The sequence below is a fragment of the Pithys albifrons genome, chromosome 29, assembly GCF_047495875.1.
Source record: "Pithys albifrons albifrons isolate INPA30051 chromosome 29, PitAlb_v1, whole genome shotgun sequence".
NCBI classification, from domain to species: domain Eukaryota; kingdom Metazoa; phylum Chordata; class Aves; order Passeriformes; family Thamnophilidae; genus Pithys; species Pithys albifrons.
The window spans coordinates 3,663,806-3,676,934 of NC_092486.1; the positions used below are offsets into that span (position 1 = coordinate 3,663,806).

At 53.8% G+C, this 13,129-nt stretch overlaps 1 protein-coding gene across 2 annotated transcripts in view; it reads right to left on the minus strand.

The window, feature by feature from the left end:
- Positions 1-2,677: 2,677 nt before the first annotated feature.
- The window catches only part of XPO7 (exportin 7), a 51,791-nt gene continuing 41,339 nt past the window's right edge, over positions 2,678-13,129 (minus strand). For both annotated transcript variants that reach the window (XM_071579033.1, XM_071579032.1), the window contains exons 19-28: positions 12,919-13,025; positions 12,406-12,494; positions 11,591-11,698; positions 10,042-10,124; positions 9,072-9,286; positions 7,500-7,638; positions 6,610-6,770; positions 5,411-5,509; positions 4,998-5,125; positions 2,678-3,201 (exon numbers count right to left, since the gene is read on the minus strand). In XM_071579033.1, coding sequence (XP_071435134.1) covers positions 3,108-3,201; positions 4,998-5,125; positions 5,411-5,509; positions 6,610-6,770; positions 7,500-7,638; positions 9,072-9,286; positions 10,042-10,124; positions 11,591-11,698; positions 12,406-12,494; positions 12,919-13,025 — 1,223 coding nt within the window. In that variant the 3' untranslated portion in view covers positions 2,678-3,107. The remainder of the gene's footprint in view (positions 3,202-4,997; positions 5,126-5,410; positions 5,510-6,609; positions 6,771-7,499; positions 7,639-9,071; positions 9,287-10,041; positions 10,125-11,590; positions 11,699-12,405; positions 12,495-12,918; positions 13,026-13,129) is intronic.

The following is a 13,129-nucleotide window of genomic DNA, read 5'->3' on the forward strand; positions in this document are numbered from 1 at the left end:
AAGCTCTTGGGAGTTTTATGGAACATCTTTGGGGTTTTGGGTGAAAACAGTGCAGGGGGAAGTTGTGGGGCTTCAGGGGAGATTTTGGGGTGCAGGGGAAGATTTCAGGGTGCACAAAAAGATCTTTGGGCTCTGTGGGACATCTTGGGGTTTGGGGTGAAAACTTGGGGTGCAGATCTTGGGATTCTATGGGACATCTTTGGGGTTTTGGGTGAGAAGAGGGTGCAGGGGGAGGTCTGGGGGCTGTGGGAGGTTTGGGGGGCAGGGGGAGGTTTGGGGGGCAGGGGGAGGTCTGAGGGCTGTGTGGGAGGTTTTGGGGGGCAGGGGGAGGTTTTGGGGCTGTGTGGGAGGTTTTGGGGGGCAGAGGGAGGTTTTGGGGGGCAGAGGGAGGTCTGGGGGCCGTGTGTGAGGTCTGGGGGGCAGAGGGAGGTCTGGGGGCCGTGTGGGAGGTTTGGGGGGCAGAAGGAGGTCTGGGGGGGCTGGAGGAGGTCTGGGGGCCGTGTGTGAGGTTTGGGGAGCAGAGGGAGGTCTGGGGGCCGTGTGGGAGGTTTTGGGGAGCAGAGGGAGGTCTGGGGGCCATGTGTGAGGTTTGGGGGGGCAGAGGGAGGTCTGAGGGCTGTGTGTGAGGTTTGGGGGGCAGAGGGAGGTCTGGGGGGGCTGGGGGAGGTCTGGGGGCCATGTGTGAGGTTTGGGGGGGCAGAGGGAGGTTTTGGGGGGCAGGGAGAGGTTTTGGGGGGCAGAGGGAGGTCTGGGGGAGGTCTGGGGGCCGTGTGTGAGGTTTGGGGGGGCAGAAGGAGGTCTGGGGGCCATGTGTGAGGTCTGGGGGGCAGAGGGAGGTCTGGGGGAGGTCTGGGGGCCGTGTGTGAGGTTTGGGGGGCAGAGGGAGGTCTGGGGGCCGTGTGTGAGGTTTGGGGGGGCAGAGGGAGGTCTGGGGGCCGCGTGGGAGGTTTGGGGGGGCAGAGGGAGGTCTGGGGGCCGTGTGTGAGGTTTGGGGGGGCAGAGGGGGGTCTGGGGGCCGTGTGTGAGGTTTGGGGGGGCAGAGGGAGGTCTGGGGGGGCAGAGGGAGGTCTGGGGGGCAGAGGGAGGTCTGGGGGCCGTGTGGGAGGTTTTGGGGGGCAGAGGGAGGTTTTGGGGCTCTGTGGGAGGTTTGGGGGGCAGAGGGAGGTCTGGGGGCCGTGTGTGAGGTTTGGGGGGCAGAGGGAGGTCTGGGGGGGCAGAGGGAGGTCTGGGGGCCTGGGGGAGGTCTGGGGGGCAGAGGGAGGTTTTGGGGGGCAGAGGGAGGTCTGGGGGCCATGTCTGAGGTTTGGGGGGGCAGAGGGAGGTCTGGGGGGCAGAGGGAGGTCTGGGGGGCAGAGGGAGGTCTGGGGGGGCAGAGGGAGGTTTTGGGGGGCAGGGAGAGGTTTTGGGGGGCAGAGGGAGGTCTGGGGGGCAGAGGGAGGTCTGGGGGCCATGTCTGAGGTTTGGGGGGGCAGAGGGAACTCGGGGTGCAGCCAGCCATGTGTCAGTAGAAACCATTGAAGTTTTATTTGCAGTCACAATGCTTACACTGTTTGCAGCAAACACCCTGACAAGTCAACCAGCATCTGCTCACGCGAAAAAGGACCCAACACACAATCGCCAGAGGAAAGAAAACAAACGAAATAAAATTAAAAACAAAACAAAACAAAACAAAAAAAATAAGGAGGAAAATAAAATTAAAGAGTAGGTGGTGGTGTCTGGGAAGAGAAACTGAAGCCCTAAGGACCGAGTGTCTGTGGGTAGAGCTGAGCAAGAGGATGCACACGACTAGCAGCAACAATAGTGGGGAAAATACAAGGCAAACAGGTTCCCTCCCCCACCAGCTTTCCTCTGTTAAGTCAATTTTCTATCAATTTATATCCAAAACATTTATCATGGTGACTCAGAAAAGAAATGGAATCATTTCCAAGGGGTGTTCAGTACTTCATGCTGGGCAAACCTTGTTATTATGAAGCCTCTGAGGCCCCTGTGCTGCCGTGAGCTCCCGCTCAGACCGGGGGAAAGGGGAAAAACCGGGGATGGAGGAGAGGGGAGGGCCCTGCCAGGGGACAGGGGACACACCCACGAGCAAGCACGAAGGGAGGGTCACGCCATGGCTTCGAGTTCCCAATAACAAGGGCGAGACGGTACCGGGAAAATTGTGATTTCAAGGGGCTCGATAAGAAAAAATATACATTTGGAATTTTACAATGCCTTTGTTTTGTTTTTTTTTTTTGTTGGGTTTTTCTTTTTTTTAATCTTTTTTTTCATGGTTTTTTTTTTATAATTTTTTTTCCTTGCTTCTCTCTACGTCACTAAATAGATCTCTGCACTTTCACACAGCCACCCCCTCGCCCAGTAAAGCTTCAGGCCACACTTTCCTCACTCACATACAAACCCTCACGCCAGCACTGGTGCACCAGGACTCTGTAAAAATTTCAATCACACTCTTTTTTGTTGTTTTTTTTATGTTTTGTTTGTGTGTTTTTTTCTGTGTGTGTGTGTGTGTTTTTTCTTTTTTTTTTTCCTTTTTTTGTTTGTTTTTTATTTGTTTTTTTATTTGTTTTTTATCTGTTTTTTGTCTGTTTTTTGTCTGTTTTTGTCTGTTTTTTGTCTGTTTTTTGTCTGTTTTTGTCTGTTTTTGTCTGTTTTTGTCTGTTTTTTGTCTGTTTTTTGTCTGTTTTTGTCTGTTTTTTATTTGTTTTTTGTCTGTTTTTTGTCTGTTTTTTCTTTCTTTTTTTTTTTCATTTGTCTGTGTTTTTTTTTAAACTCGAGTCAATATAAACCTTGTTCAAAATGTTATGAAAAAATGTACATGTTTATACAAGGCAGGCTGCAGCAGAGCACTGGCGTTTCCACATTCGGGTAGGGAGACTTGGATTCCTGCACCTGGATTATGCCCTTCCACCCCCTTTCCCACGGAAACAGAAGCACCTGCCCAGGTGAGCTCAACCTCCTGCTCCCTCCTCCCTCGGGACGTGGGGGATCCACAATCCAGCCCTGGGGAAGGGCAGGGATTAGGAAGGGCCTCTTTTCTTTCCATCAGGAATGGGAACCCCTCTGGGCCAGGCCAAGGAGATGCTGCTCTGTACAGCTGGAGGTGGGAGGTGTCAGCTCATCATGTCGTTGCTGTTCACGCCGTAGGTCGAGTTCTTCATGGAGTCGTTGACCTCCCTCCGGAACGCCGAGAGGTTCTGGGTGAACCTGGGGGAAGGCAGGGCAGTTATGGACTCCCTCAAGCACAGAATCCCAGGATATGCTGGAAGGATCAGGGAGTCCAACCCTGCAGGGACACCCAACAATCCCACCCTGTCCCTGAGAGGATCATCCAAACCCTCCTGGAGCTCTGGCAGCCTTAGGGCTGTGCCCAAACCCTGGTCAGTGCCCACCACCCTCTGGGGGAAGAGCAGGGAGGGACCCACAGGGATCATCCATCCAACCCCTGGCCCTGCACAGACAGCCCAAAATGCCACCCTGTGCCCCAGAGGATCATCCAAACCCTCCTGGAGCTCTGGCAGCCTTAGGGCTGTGCCCAAACCCTGGTCAGTGCCCACCACCCTCTGGGGGAAGAGTCTTTCCCTGAGATGCTCAGAATCAGGGAATGATGAGCAGGGAGGGACCCACAGGGATCATCCATCCAATCCCTGGCCCTGCACAGACAGCCCAAAATGCCACCCTGTGCCCCAGAGGATCATCCAAACACTCCTGGAGCTCTGGCAGCCTTAGGGCTGTGCCCAAACCCTGGTCAGTGCCCACCACCCTCTGGGGGAAGAGCAGGGAGGGACCCACAGGGATCATCCATCCAACCCCTGGCCCTGCACAGATGCCCCAAAATGCCACCCTGTGCCCCAGAGGATCATCCAAACCCTCCTGGAGCTCTGGCAGCCTTGGGGCTGTGCCCAAACCCTGGTCAGTGCCCACCACCCTCTGGGGGAAGAGTCTTTCCCTGAGATGCTCAGAATCAGGGAATGATGAGCAGGGAGGGACCCACAGGGATCATCCATCCAACCCCTGGCCCTGCACAGACAGCCCAAAATGCCACCCTGTGCCCCAGAGGATCATCCAAACACTCCTGGAGCTCTGGCAGCCTCGGGGCTGTGCCCAAACCCTGGGGAGCCTGGTCAGTGTCCACCACCCTCTGGGAGAAGAACCTTTTCCTGATACCCATCCCAAAACTCCTCTGACACAACTCCAGGCCATTCCCTGGGTGCTGTCCCTGGTCCCACAGGGCAGAGCTCAGTGCCTGCCCCTCCTGAGGATGTTGTACCTGCAATGAGGTCTCCCCTCAGTCTCCTCTTCTCCAGCACCCTCAGCTGCTCAAGGCCCTTCCCCACCTTCCCTGCCCTCCTCTGGATGCTAAAGCACTTCCTGGGAAGCTTAATTACTCATCCTAGATCTGCAGAGTATTTCATAACAACTTATTTCCATCCTTCCACCATCAAGAAGGAAACTGCACTAAAAAATTTAATGAAAACTTACCCTGCAAAGGAGGAATTAAAAAGATGTGACCCTACAGTCCCCCAAAGGTCAAAATCAAACAATGAGAGATGAAATGTTTGGAGGTATCAAGGTGGACACATGGAAAGCTGTCCCTCTTTCTGTCTGCAGACTGAACCACTCTGCATGTCTTGTACTGTTCATGGTGCTGTGTTTGCCCTACTCAATAACCCTGAGCAGTGCAGACAATTCTAATCCAGCTGAGAAAAAGATCATTAACCACTGCCAATTAATTTAAACACTGCCTGGCAGCCCTGAAAAGAACTCTCCTGTGATTCCCTAAAATGGAATCATGGAATTTAGGCTGGAAAAGCCCTCTGAGCTCACTGAATCCAACCCAGCAGTGCCAAGCCCACCACTGACCACATCCCCAAGTGCCACATCTGTTAAATCCCTCCAGGGCTGGCAGCTCCACCAGTGCCCTGGACAACCCTTTCCATGAAGGAATCTCCTGGAGAAGCTGCTGCAGTGTTTTGCTCTCCAGGATGCAGCCCCACACTGACCTGTCCCTGTTCTTGGTCAGCAGGTTGCGCTCGATGCCCTCCATGAGGTTCTCGAAGCAGAGGTGCATGGCCTGCTGCTTCTCTGGGGGCTGGCTGTTCACTATGCTGTTCCTCAGGTCAGAGAAATACTGGGGAGAGAGGAAAAGGATGGCTTAGTTCCCAGGTGACCTCAGCTTTGGGGCAGCACACACACAACAGGCTCTTGGGAAGAGGGAGGGAAGGTGTCACAGCTCCTCAGGTGACTTCTGATGTTCTCTGAGTGGGAGGGAAGTGGATTCCTCAGCTCCAAGGCTGTGCAGGGGAAGGTTGGACACCTTTCCCTTGGCACATGAGCTCTCCAAGGCTTCCCAACCATCTGCTCCTGGGGCATCAGCCAAGCCCTGAATGCCCTGTGGCTGTGACAGCTCCTTTACCTTCTCGTTGAGCAGGATGAGGCCAAGCAGAGGCCTGGACATGGACCACTGGTTCCTGCAGTCCTCGAAGATGATGATGTTCAGCACCGTGGAGAGCATCTGGGAGAGGGAAATGAGGTTTAGAACCAGCCCTGCCCATCCCTGCTCCCTCCTCACCCAGGAGGGTCCAGAGCTGGAGGCACCACAGGGCTCTGAGTGCCAGGGAATCATGGAATGTGGGTGGGACAGGCCCCTCAAGGCTCTTTGCAAGAGCAGAGAGTGACAGGACAAGGGGGAATGGCTTAAAACTGAAAGACAGTCAGGTTAGATGGGACATTGGGAAGGAATTGCTCCCTGTGAGGGTGGGCAGGCCCTGGCACAGCTTGGGCAGAGAAGCCGTGGCTGCCCCACCCCTGGAAGTGTCCAAGTGTCCCAACCTGGTCCATGGAAGGTGTCCCTGCCCATGGCAGGGGTGGCACTGGATGAGCTTTAAGGTCCCCTCAAACCCAAACTATGCTGTGTGTCCAATCATTAACCCACCACACCATGGGGCAGGAGGAGGAGCTGGAGCCTCCATGAACTGCTGCAGAACTTCCCTGAGAGCTGCTGAGGGATCGATTCCTGACACATCCCACCCTGCCCCAAGGCAGGCAGGGAATATTTTCTCATCTTCACTTGAACAAGGTGTTTCAATGCCCTGAGGAGCTTCCTCTTGTCCTTCCCCAGCTTCCTTAGGCTAAAGCCTGGACCAAGCCTAGCTGGGCTGGAAGATGCAGTTTTTAGCCTCAGGAAATATAGTTTCTAGCCCCCAAAAATCCTGCTTTGCTTGGCACCTGATCCACCAGCAAGGGTGGAACCACATTTCAATATTCCCCGTTTCCACGTGGGAGTTGTGCTGACACTTTGAAAAGCAGTGGGGAGTGAGGCTGGAGAACACCAGAACTGTGTGTTTCTCTTAAAAAAAAAACCAACACAAAAGCTCATTTTTGGCTCATCTGAAATGCCAAAATGGTGTTCCTTGCACAGGCACCACCACAGGCTTGGAACCACCCCTATCCCACCAGGAGTGTGTAGGAGAAATGCAATGCCAGTAACCCCCCACTATTTATTCCACAACCTGGGGCTGCAGAGCAGGGAGAAAGCAGGCCCTGTGTGACATCATGGTGGGAAAATTCAGGCTGTCTCAGAGAGCTGGGGAGGTTCCAGGGGTTGGGAATTACCTGCTGGATCATCTCGGGGTGCTGCTGCATGATGTGCAGGAAGCGGTCGCTCTCCTGGGTCAGGGGGGTCGTTCTCTTCTTGGTGCTGCGCGACAGTTGCTTGAAGAGATACGTGACAATGTGGTCCAGGCAGGAGCAGCAGCCTGTGCAAACCATGGTGTCTGCAGGACAGGGACAGGGACAGGGACAGGGGGTTGGGGTGCTGCTGGAAAGGCTCCCAGGGCACCCCAACCTTTATCTGGGGCCTTGAAAGCAAAAACCACCCTGATCCTGAACAGTGAGGAACTTCCCCCCTGCTGTGAGGATGAGAGAATTGGGAATGTTCAGCCTGGAGAAGAGGAGGCTCCAGAGTGAACTAATTGTGGCCTTCCAGTGTCTGAAAAGTGCTGGGAGAAAGATGGAGAGGGGCTTTGGACAGGGGCCTGGAGGGACAGGACACAGGGAATGGCTTTCCACTGCCACAGGGTGGGGATAGATGGGAATATTGGGAAGGAATTCCTCTCTGTGAGGGTGATGAGGCCCTGGCTCAGGTTATTCCATGGCTGCCCCATCCCTGGGAGTGTCCAAGGCCAGGTTGGAGCAACCTGGGATACTGGAAGGTGTCCCTGCCCATGGCAAGGGGTGGCACTGGATGTGCTTTAAGGTCCCTTTCAACTCAAACCATTCCATGATTCCATATAATGACAGGTTAAGGTTGGAAAGGACCAGTGGTGGAGTCACCTGGTCCAACCTCTCCACCCCTTCTCTCAATATTCCAGCTTTAACAGAGGTGAAACTCCACCTGTTTTCACAGGGTACATTATCCTGAAACTCTCCACTCAAAGCACCAAAATCCCTCTCCACTTCCAAATCAAATCCCTGAAAACACAACAGAGGACAGGAGGAATTACCTAGTGCAGTGAGACCTTCTGAAATGGAAGAGAGAATGTACATGATTACATGAGGCTCCAGACTGGCTATAAAGTTCATGTGGTCCTGGGTAAGAACTTCCAGCAAGGAATAGTAGGACTGGCTGAGCTTGGGATAATCCTGCAGGGATAGGAGAGGAGAAAGAGTTTTAAGGCCTCATGGTCACCCTGAAAGCATCAGTTAAAGCTTTTAGTCCCAACCTTTCATTAAACACCTGGAAAGTGCTGAATCTCCTGGAAAGAACAAACTGATTTCTCTTCCAGCATATTTATGGGCAAACAGATTTTCCACATTTCCTCTTCCCCCAACAAAACTATTCCATCCAGCAGGTTCTGCTCTATCAAATCATCTTTCCCACTGTTTGCTGTTTTCCCACAGCTGACTCAGAGGCAGGACTGGCTCTCCAGGTGTCTGTGCCAAGTGTCAGGTCACCCAAAAATCCAACACCTCCACCACAGCCCCAGACCCTTTTGGAGTCCCCAAAGTGTCCCCAGCTCCAGAGATCCACAATTCCACGTTGGACACTGGTACACTAAAATCAGGAATGTCTTGAGTGCAGGCAGAGATGGAACAACTCCCTTCAGATCCTGCTAAATAAGACGACTTGGGAGGAATATGTGCTGCCCACTCTCTTGGAATGATTGTTGGAATTGTTCCTCCTTGGAGTTGTTCTGCCAAGCAGGACTGTGCTGATGGTTGGCACAGGAGGGCGGGGTGGGGGCAGGACCCTGAGTGAGGGTCTGTCCCTGCCAGGGCATTGGGATCTCTGCCCACAGGGAAGCAGAATCCTTCACTCCAGGGAAGTGGTTTTCAGACAGAGGAGCTCCAAGGGAGCTGGAGTGGGACAGGACACAGGGAATGGCTTCCCACTGCCACAGGGCAGGGATAGATGGGATAGTGGGAAGGAATTCCTCCCTGGGAGGGTGGGCAGGCCCTGGCACAGGTTGGGCAGAGAAGCTGTGGCTGCTCCATCCCTGGGAGTGTCCAAGGCCAGGCTGGAGCACCCTGGGATAGTGGGAGGTGTCCCTGCCCATGGCAGGGAGTGGAACAAGATGATTTCTAAGGTCCCTTCCAACTCAAATGAGGGGCATTATTTGGGTGGTGAGGTTACAGCCTTCACACAGCACCTGCAGCTGCACATTCCAGGAGCTGCCATTCCCTGCTGGCCTGTTCCAGGGGCACGACTTCACTTCTCTCTGTGATTCAAGCACTCCTTTCCCATCTAATCTTCCAGCTCTGCCCTCCCTGGGTGGGATGTTGGGGTGCTGCTGGAAAGGCTCCCAGGGGACACCAACCTTTACCTGGGGCCCTGAAAGCAAAAACCACCCTAATCCTGAGCAGCTGAGGAACTTCCTCCCTGCTGTGAGGCTGAGAAAGGCTGAGAGAATTGGGAATGTTCAGCCTGGAGAAGAGGAGGCTCCAGAATGAACTAATTGTGGCTTTCCAATGCCTGAAAAGAGCTGGGAGAAAGATGGAGAGGGGCTTTGGAGGGACAGGACACAGGGAATGGCTTCCCCCTGGGTGTTGCCCCCCTGGTGGCAGGTGCAGCTCACCAGGAGGTCGCTGTGGGGGATGGAGAGCAGGAGTTTGATGAAGGTTTGCAGGGCATTGTCCAGGGCATCGTCCCCGTAGAGCCGGAACACCCCGAAGTTGACGTAGCTCCCGCTCAGCGCTGCCTTCAGCATGGAGAAGCAGATGGAGATCCCCTTGAGCTTCAGGGCATACACCTGATCCTTTGGGACCTCCCCCAGCGTCAGGATACGGTTCCCTGTGTGAGCACAGAGGTGGGGTCAGTTTTCCAGCAGCCACATCCAAACCCTTCCCACTCAGGGTGCAGGAAAACTGAAGCTGAGGTGTCAGGAGGGGCTGAAGGCACCGAAGGTTTATCCCCCAGAGGGGGGTTAAGGATCCCTAATACCAGTGAGGGATCTACTGGGATCTTCACATGGGATGGAGTGACAGGACAAGGGGAATGGCCCTGAGCTGAAAGGGAAATTTAGATGGGATATTGGGAAGGAATTCCTCCTTGGGAGGGTGATGAGGCCCTGGCTCACGTTATTCCATGGCTGCTCCATCCCTGGGAGTGTCCAAGGCCAGGCTGGAGTAACCTGGGATAGTGGAAGGTTGTCCCTGCCCATGGCAGGGAGTGGGACTGGATGAACTTTAAGGTCCCTTCCAGCCCAAACCATTCCAGGATTTTACAGAACACAACTGAGTGCAGTTTTGCTGTGGGAACAGGACAGCCCAAGGACAGGAATGTTCTCCATGGAGTCACCCTGGATACTCCAGGGGCTCAGCTGGGCTCCTGCTCCTGTCTGACACTCCTTTCCTTGTTTCCCCCTCCTTGCCTGCCCATCCCACACTTCCAGCAGCATCATCTCCCTGTATCCAAGCATCCAGCCACTTGGCACTGCTGCCATTCCAGGCTGGCTCTTGGGGCTGGCAGTGTCCCAGCCCTGCCTTCCCAAGCCGTGGGGCACTCCAGGGCAGCCCAAGGCTGGATCCCCTCCCTGTGCCACTCACCATAGGTTGTTATCATTTTACTGGTCTCTCGGAAGAGCAGGATCCCATTGGGAGAGGACACATCAAACTGCAGCCTTTGGGATCTGGGGGAAACAGGGAATAATTAGAGCCACACTGAACTCCCCACAGGGCTGGACCAGGCTGGGAGAGCTGGGGGTGTCCAGCCTGGAGAAGGATCCAGGGAGACCTCAGTGTCCCTTCCAGTGTCTGAAGGAGCTCCAAGAGCTGGAGAGGCACTTGGGGACAAGGGATGGAGGGACAGGACACAGGGAATGGCTTCCCACTGCCAGAGGGCAGGGATAGATGGGATATTGGGAAGGAATTCCTGGCTGGGAGGGTGGGCAGGCCCTGGCACAGGTTGGGCAGAGAAGCCGTGGCTGCCCCATCCCTGGGAGTATCCCAGGACAAGTTGGAGCCACCTGGGATAGTGGAAGGTGTCCCTGCCCATGGCAGGGGGTGGCACTGGATGGTTTTAAGGTCCCTTCCACCCCAAACCATTGGGGGTTCCAAACTGCAGCTCAAACACAACTGTGAGTGAAACCAGAGCAGCCACTCCAGGAGCTGCTGGTTCTGGGGCTCCCAGGGATGCTCCCTGATTCCTAGGGAAATTTCCCAGGAAATCCTGGAGCCAGGCAGGACACTTGGGGACAATGGAGCTCTGCTGTCACAGAAGAAAGGGCCTGTATTTCTCAGATGTCAGGAATATTATGGGCTTGAGGCTGGAAATCCTGCCCTGGCAATAGTCACTGGGATACAGCTCCCAAACACAACCTCTTGGAAGGCCCTGCAGCCCAGCCTGACTGGCTCCTATTCATGGCAGCACCAACAATCCCCAGCTTGGCATTTCTTGCCCTGCAGTGACTCAGTCTCACAACTGAATCACAACAAGCTGTTCAGTTCACCTCTGGAATTAATGCCTGGATGATTTCCAGCAGGGACTGTGCCCCACTGCAAAGATGCATCCTGGCAGGATGGATTCCCAAGAACTCTGCAAGGCCTGTGCCTGAACCTCGTGTCCCTGGAACAGCCAGCCCTTCCCACAGGGTTGTGCTCAGCTGGCTGGGAGCCAGAGCATCATCCTGGCAACCTTCCAGTGCCAGCTTAGACAGCTCCTGAATTATCCCAACAGCATCAGAGATCCCTCTCTGCTGGCAAAAAAGGGCTGAAGCTCTAAAGCAAAGTGGCTGCCAGAGAGAACAACATTCATCTGAAACCCAGGTTTTAAAAACAACGTTTTCCTGCCTCCATCTCCGAGTGCTGCCCTTGGAAATGAAAATATCCAGTGGTTATTGATTGTGTCTCGGGCTGATGGAGCCGTGGCATCTGATCTGCTGGATTTTCTTCCCTGCTGGAACAATCCCAGTTCCCCCCCTGTCCCCTTGGCAGCTTTTAGAGCATAAATAGATCGAAATAGAGAAAACACAACAAGGCAGCAACACCCACAGGAAGCAACAAACAGACACAAAGGGAATGAGATGAGCTTTAAGGCCCCTTCCAACACAACCCATTCCATGATTTATGGAATCCCAGCCAGTTCTCAGGCTCATACCTGTTATGGACCAGCTCAGCCATGAGTTTGAGGACAGGGGTGGTGCAGGCTGGGTCGTGGTACCACAGCTCGATGGCTCGCTGCAGGATTGGCATGTAGGATGGGTAACTGCCAGGGCAAAGCTAAGGAATTCTGGGCTTTAAAGAGGGCAAAATTCCTACCAAAAGGCATGTTTTGTGTGCTGCACCCCAGCCTTGCAAAGCAGCTTAATTATAGGGTTCAACAGAGATGCTGCTTGCTGGGGTCTGCCTGATTAATAATAATTATCACAGCAAAATAATGATCAGCATAATAAAACTAAATCCACTGAAGGAATTAATTGCACACACAATTTTTTCTGAGACAAAACCTAAAAGGAAGGGAAGCCACACCTAAAGATCTGTCAGTGCAGACACCTGACCTTCACCAGGCACAGCCAGTCTGGAGCCTGACATTGTGTTCTGTGGGCAGCAAAAGGACAGGGATTCCTCACCCAAAGGACACAGATCCCACTGCTCCTGGCTCCAGGGAGCAAGAGGAAATGCTTTTGGTGCTGCTGGGATGCAGCTCATTAAAGCTTTTGTGTTTTATAGGTCACATCTCTTCAGGTCCACTCGGAAAAACCCCAAGAGTTCAGCTCAGAGCAGGTTTCAGGTTCACTTGGTTGCAAACAGACCAAGTCAAATCTATTTCAGGGCTCAGAGAAAGGACACCAAGTACTACAAAAGTGAAGAGAAACCTCAGGCAGGATTTCACAGGGAAAACAGGACATTTGGATGCAGTCAGGCATCCTCTGAGGGATGGGATGGCTCCAGTTTTGGGGAACAGAAGGATACATCCACTCAAACAGCATCATGAAGCTGGTCTTGGCATTGAAGGCAAAGGCAATTCCCCTCAAGTCTCTCACCAAACCTACCAAAGTTCTCTGCAGTGAGAAAGGAAAGATGTTAAAATAAAATACACGGTTGGATCAATCCCTGCCTGGCTCCATTTCCCTCCCTCCCATCCCAACAGCAATTCCTTCCTGTGCTGGGGCTCAATCCCAGCCTGGGCAGTCCTTCCTCTTCAGTGCCAGTGCAGGGACACCACTGGGATAGCTCATTCCCAGCAGAAGGAATGTTGGCAGGGGAGTCTCCCTGCTCCAGCTGATCCCGAGGGATACAGGCCATTCCCACCTCCCCTGGCCCCCAGAAGGGAAGTTCCCATCATTCCAGCTTGTCTTTCAGAGGGGAGAACAGCTCCCACTCTGCACAAGTCACTGCCCTCTCCTGCCTGTCTGAAAACACCCAGGTCCCTAAGGAAAAGAGCAGGGAGAACATGGAAAACAGGGAATGTCCCACCCAACTTACTTTTGCCTCCTGTTCATTGAAGGTGTTTGTGCTGAACATCTGGGCCACAGTCTCAAAGGCAGCAGTGAGGGGAAGCATGAACTGCTCATACTGATCCTCATCTTCCCCTGAGAGGGGGAAAAAACCAGGAAATCAGGAGAAAATAAACGGCACATCCCTGTGTCCTGCAGCTCTGCCTGTGCCAGACACTCACACAGAGCCAGAGACACCA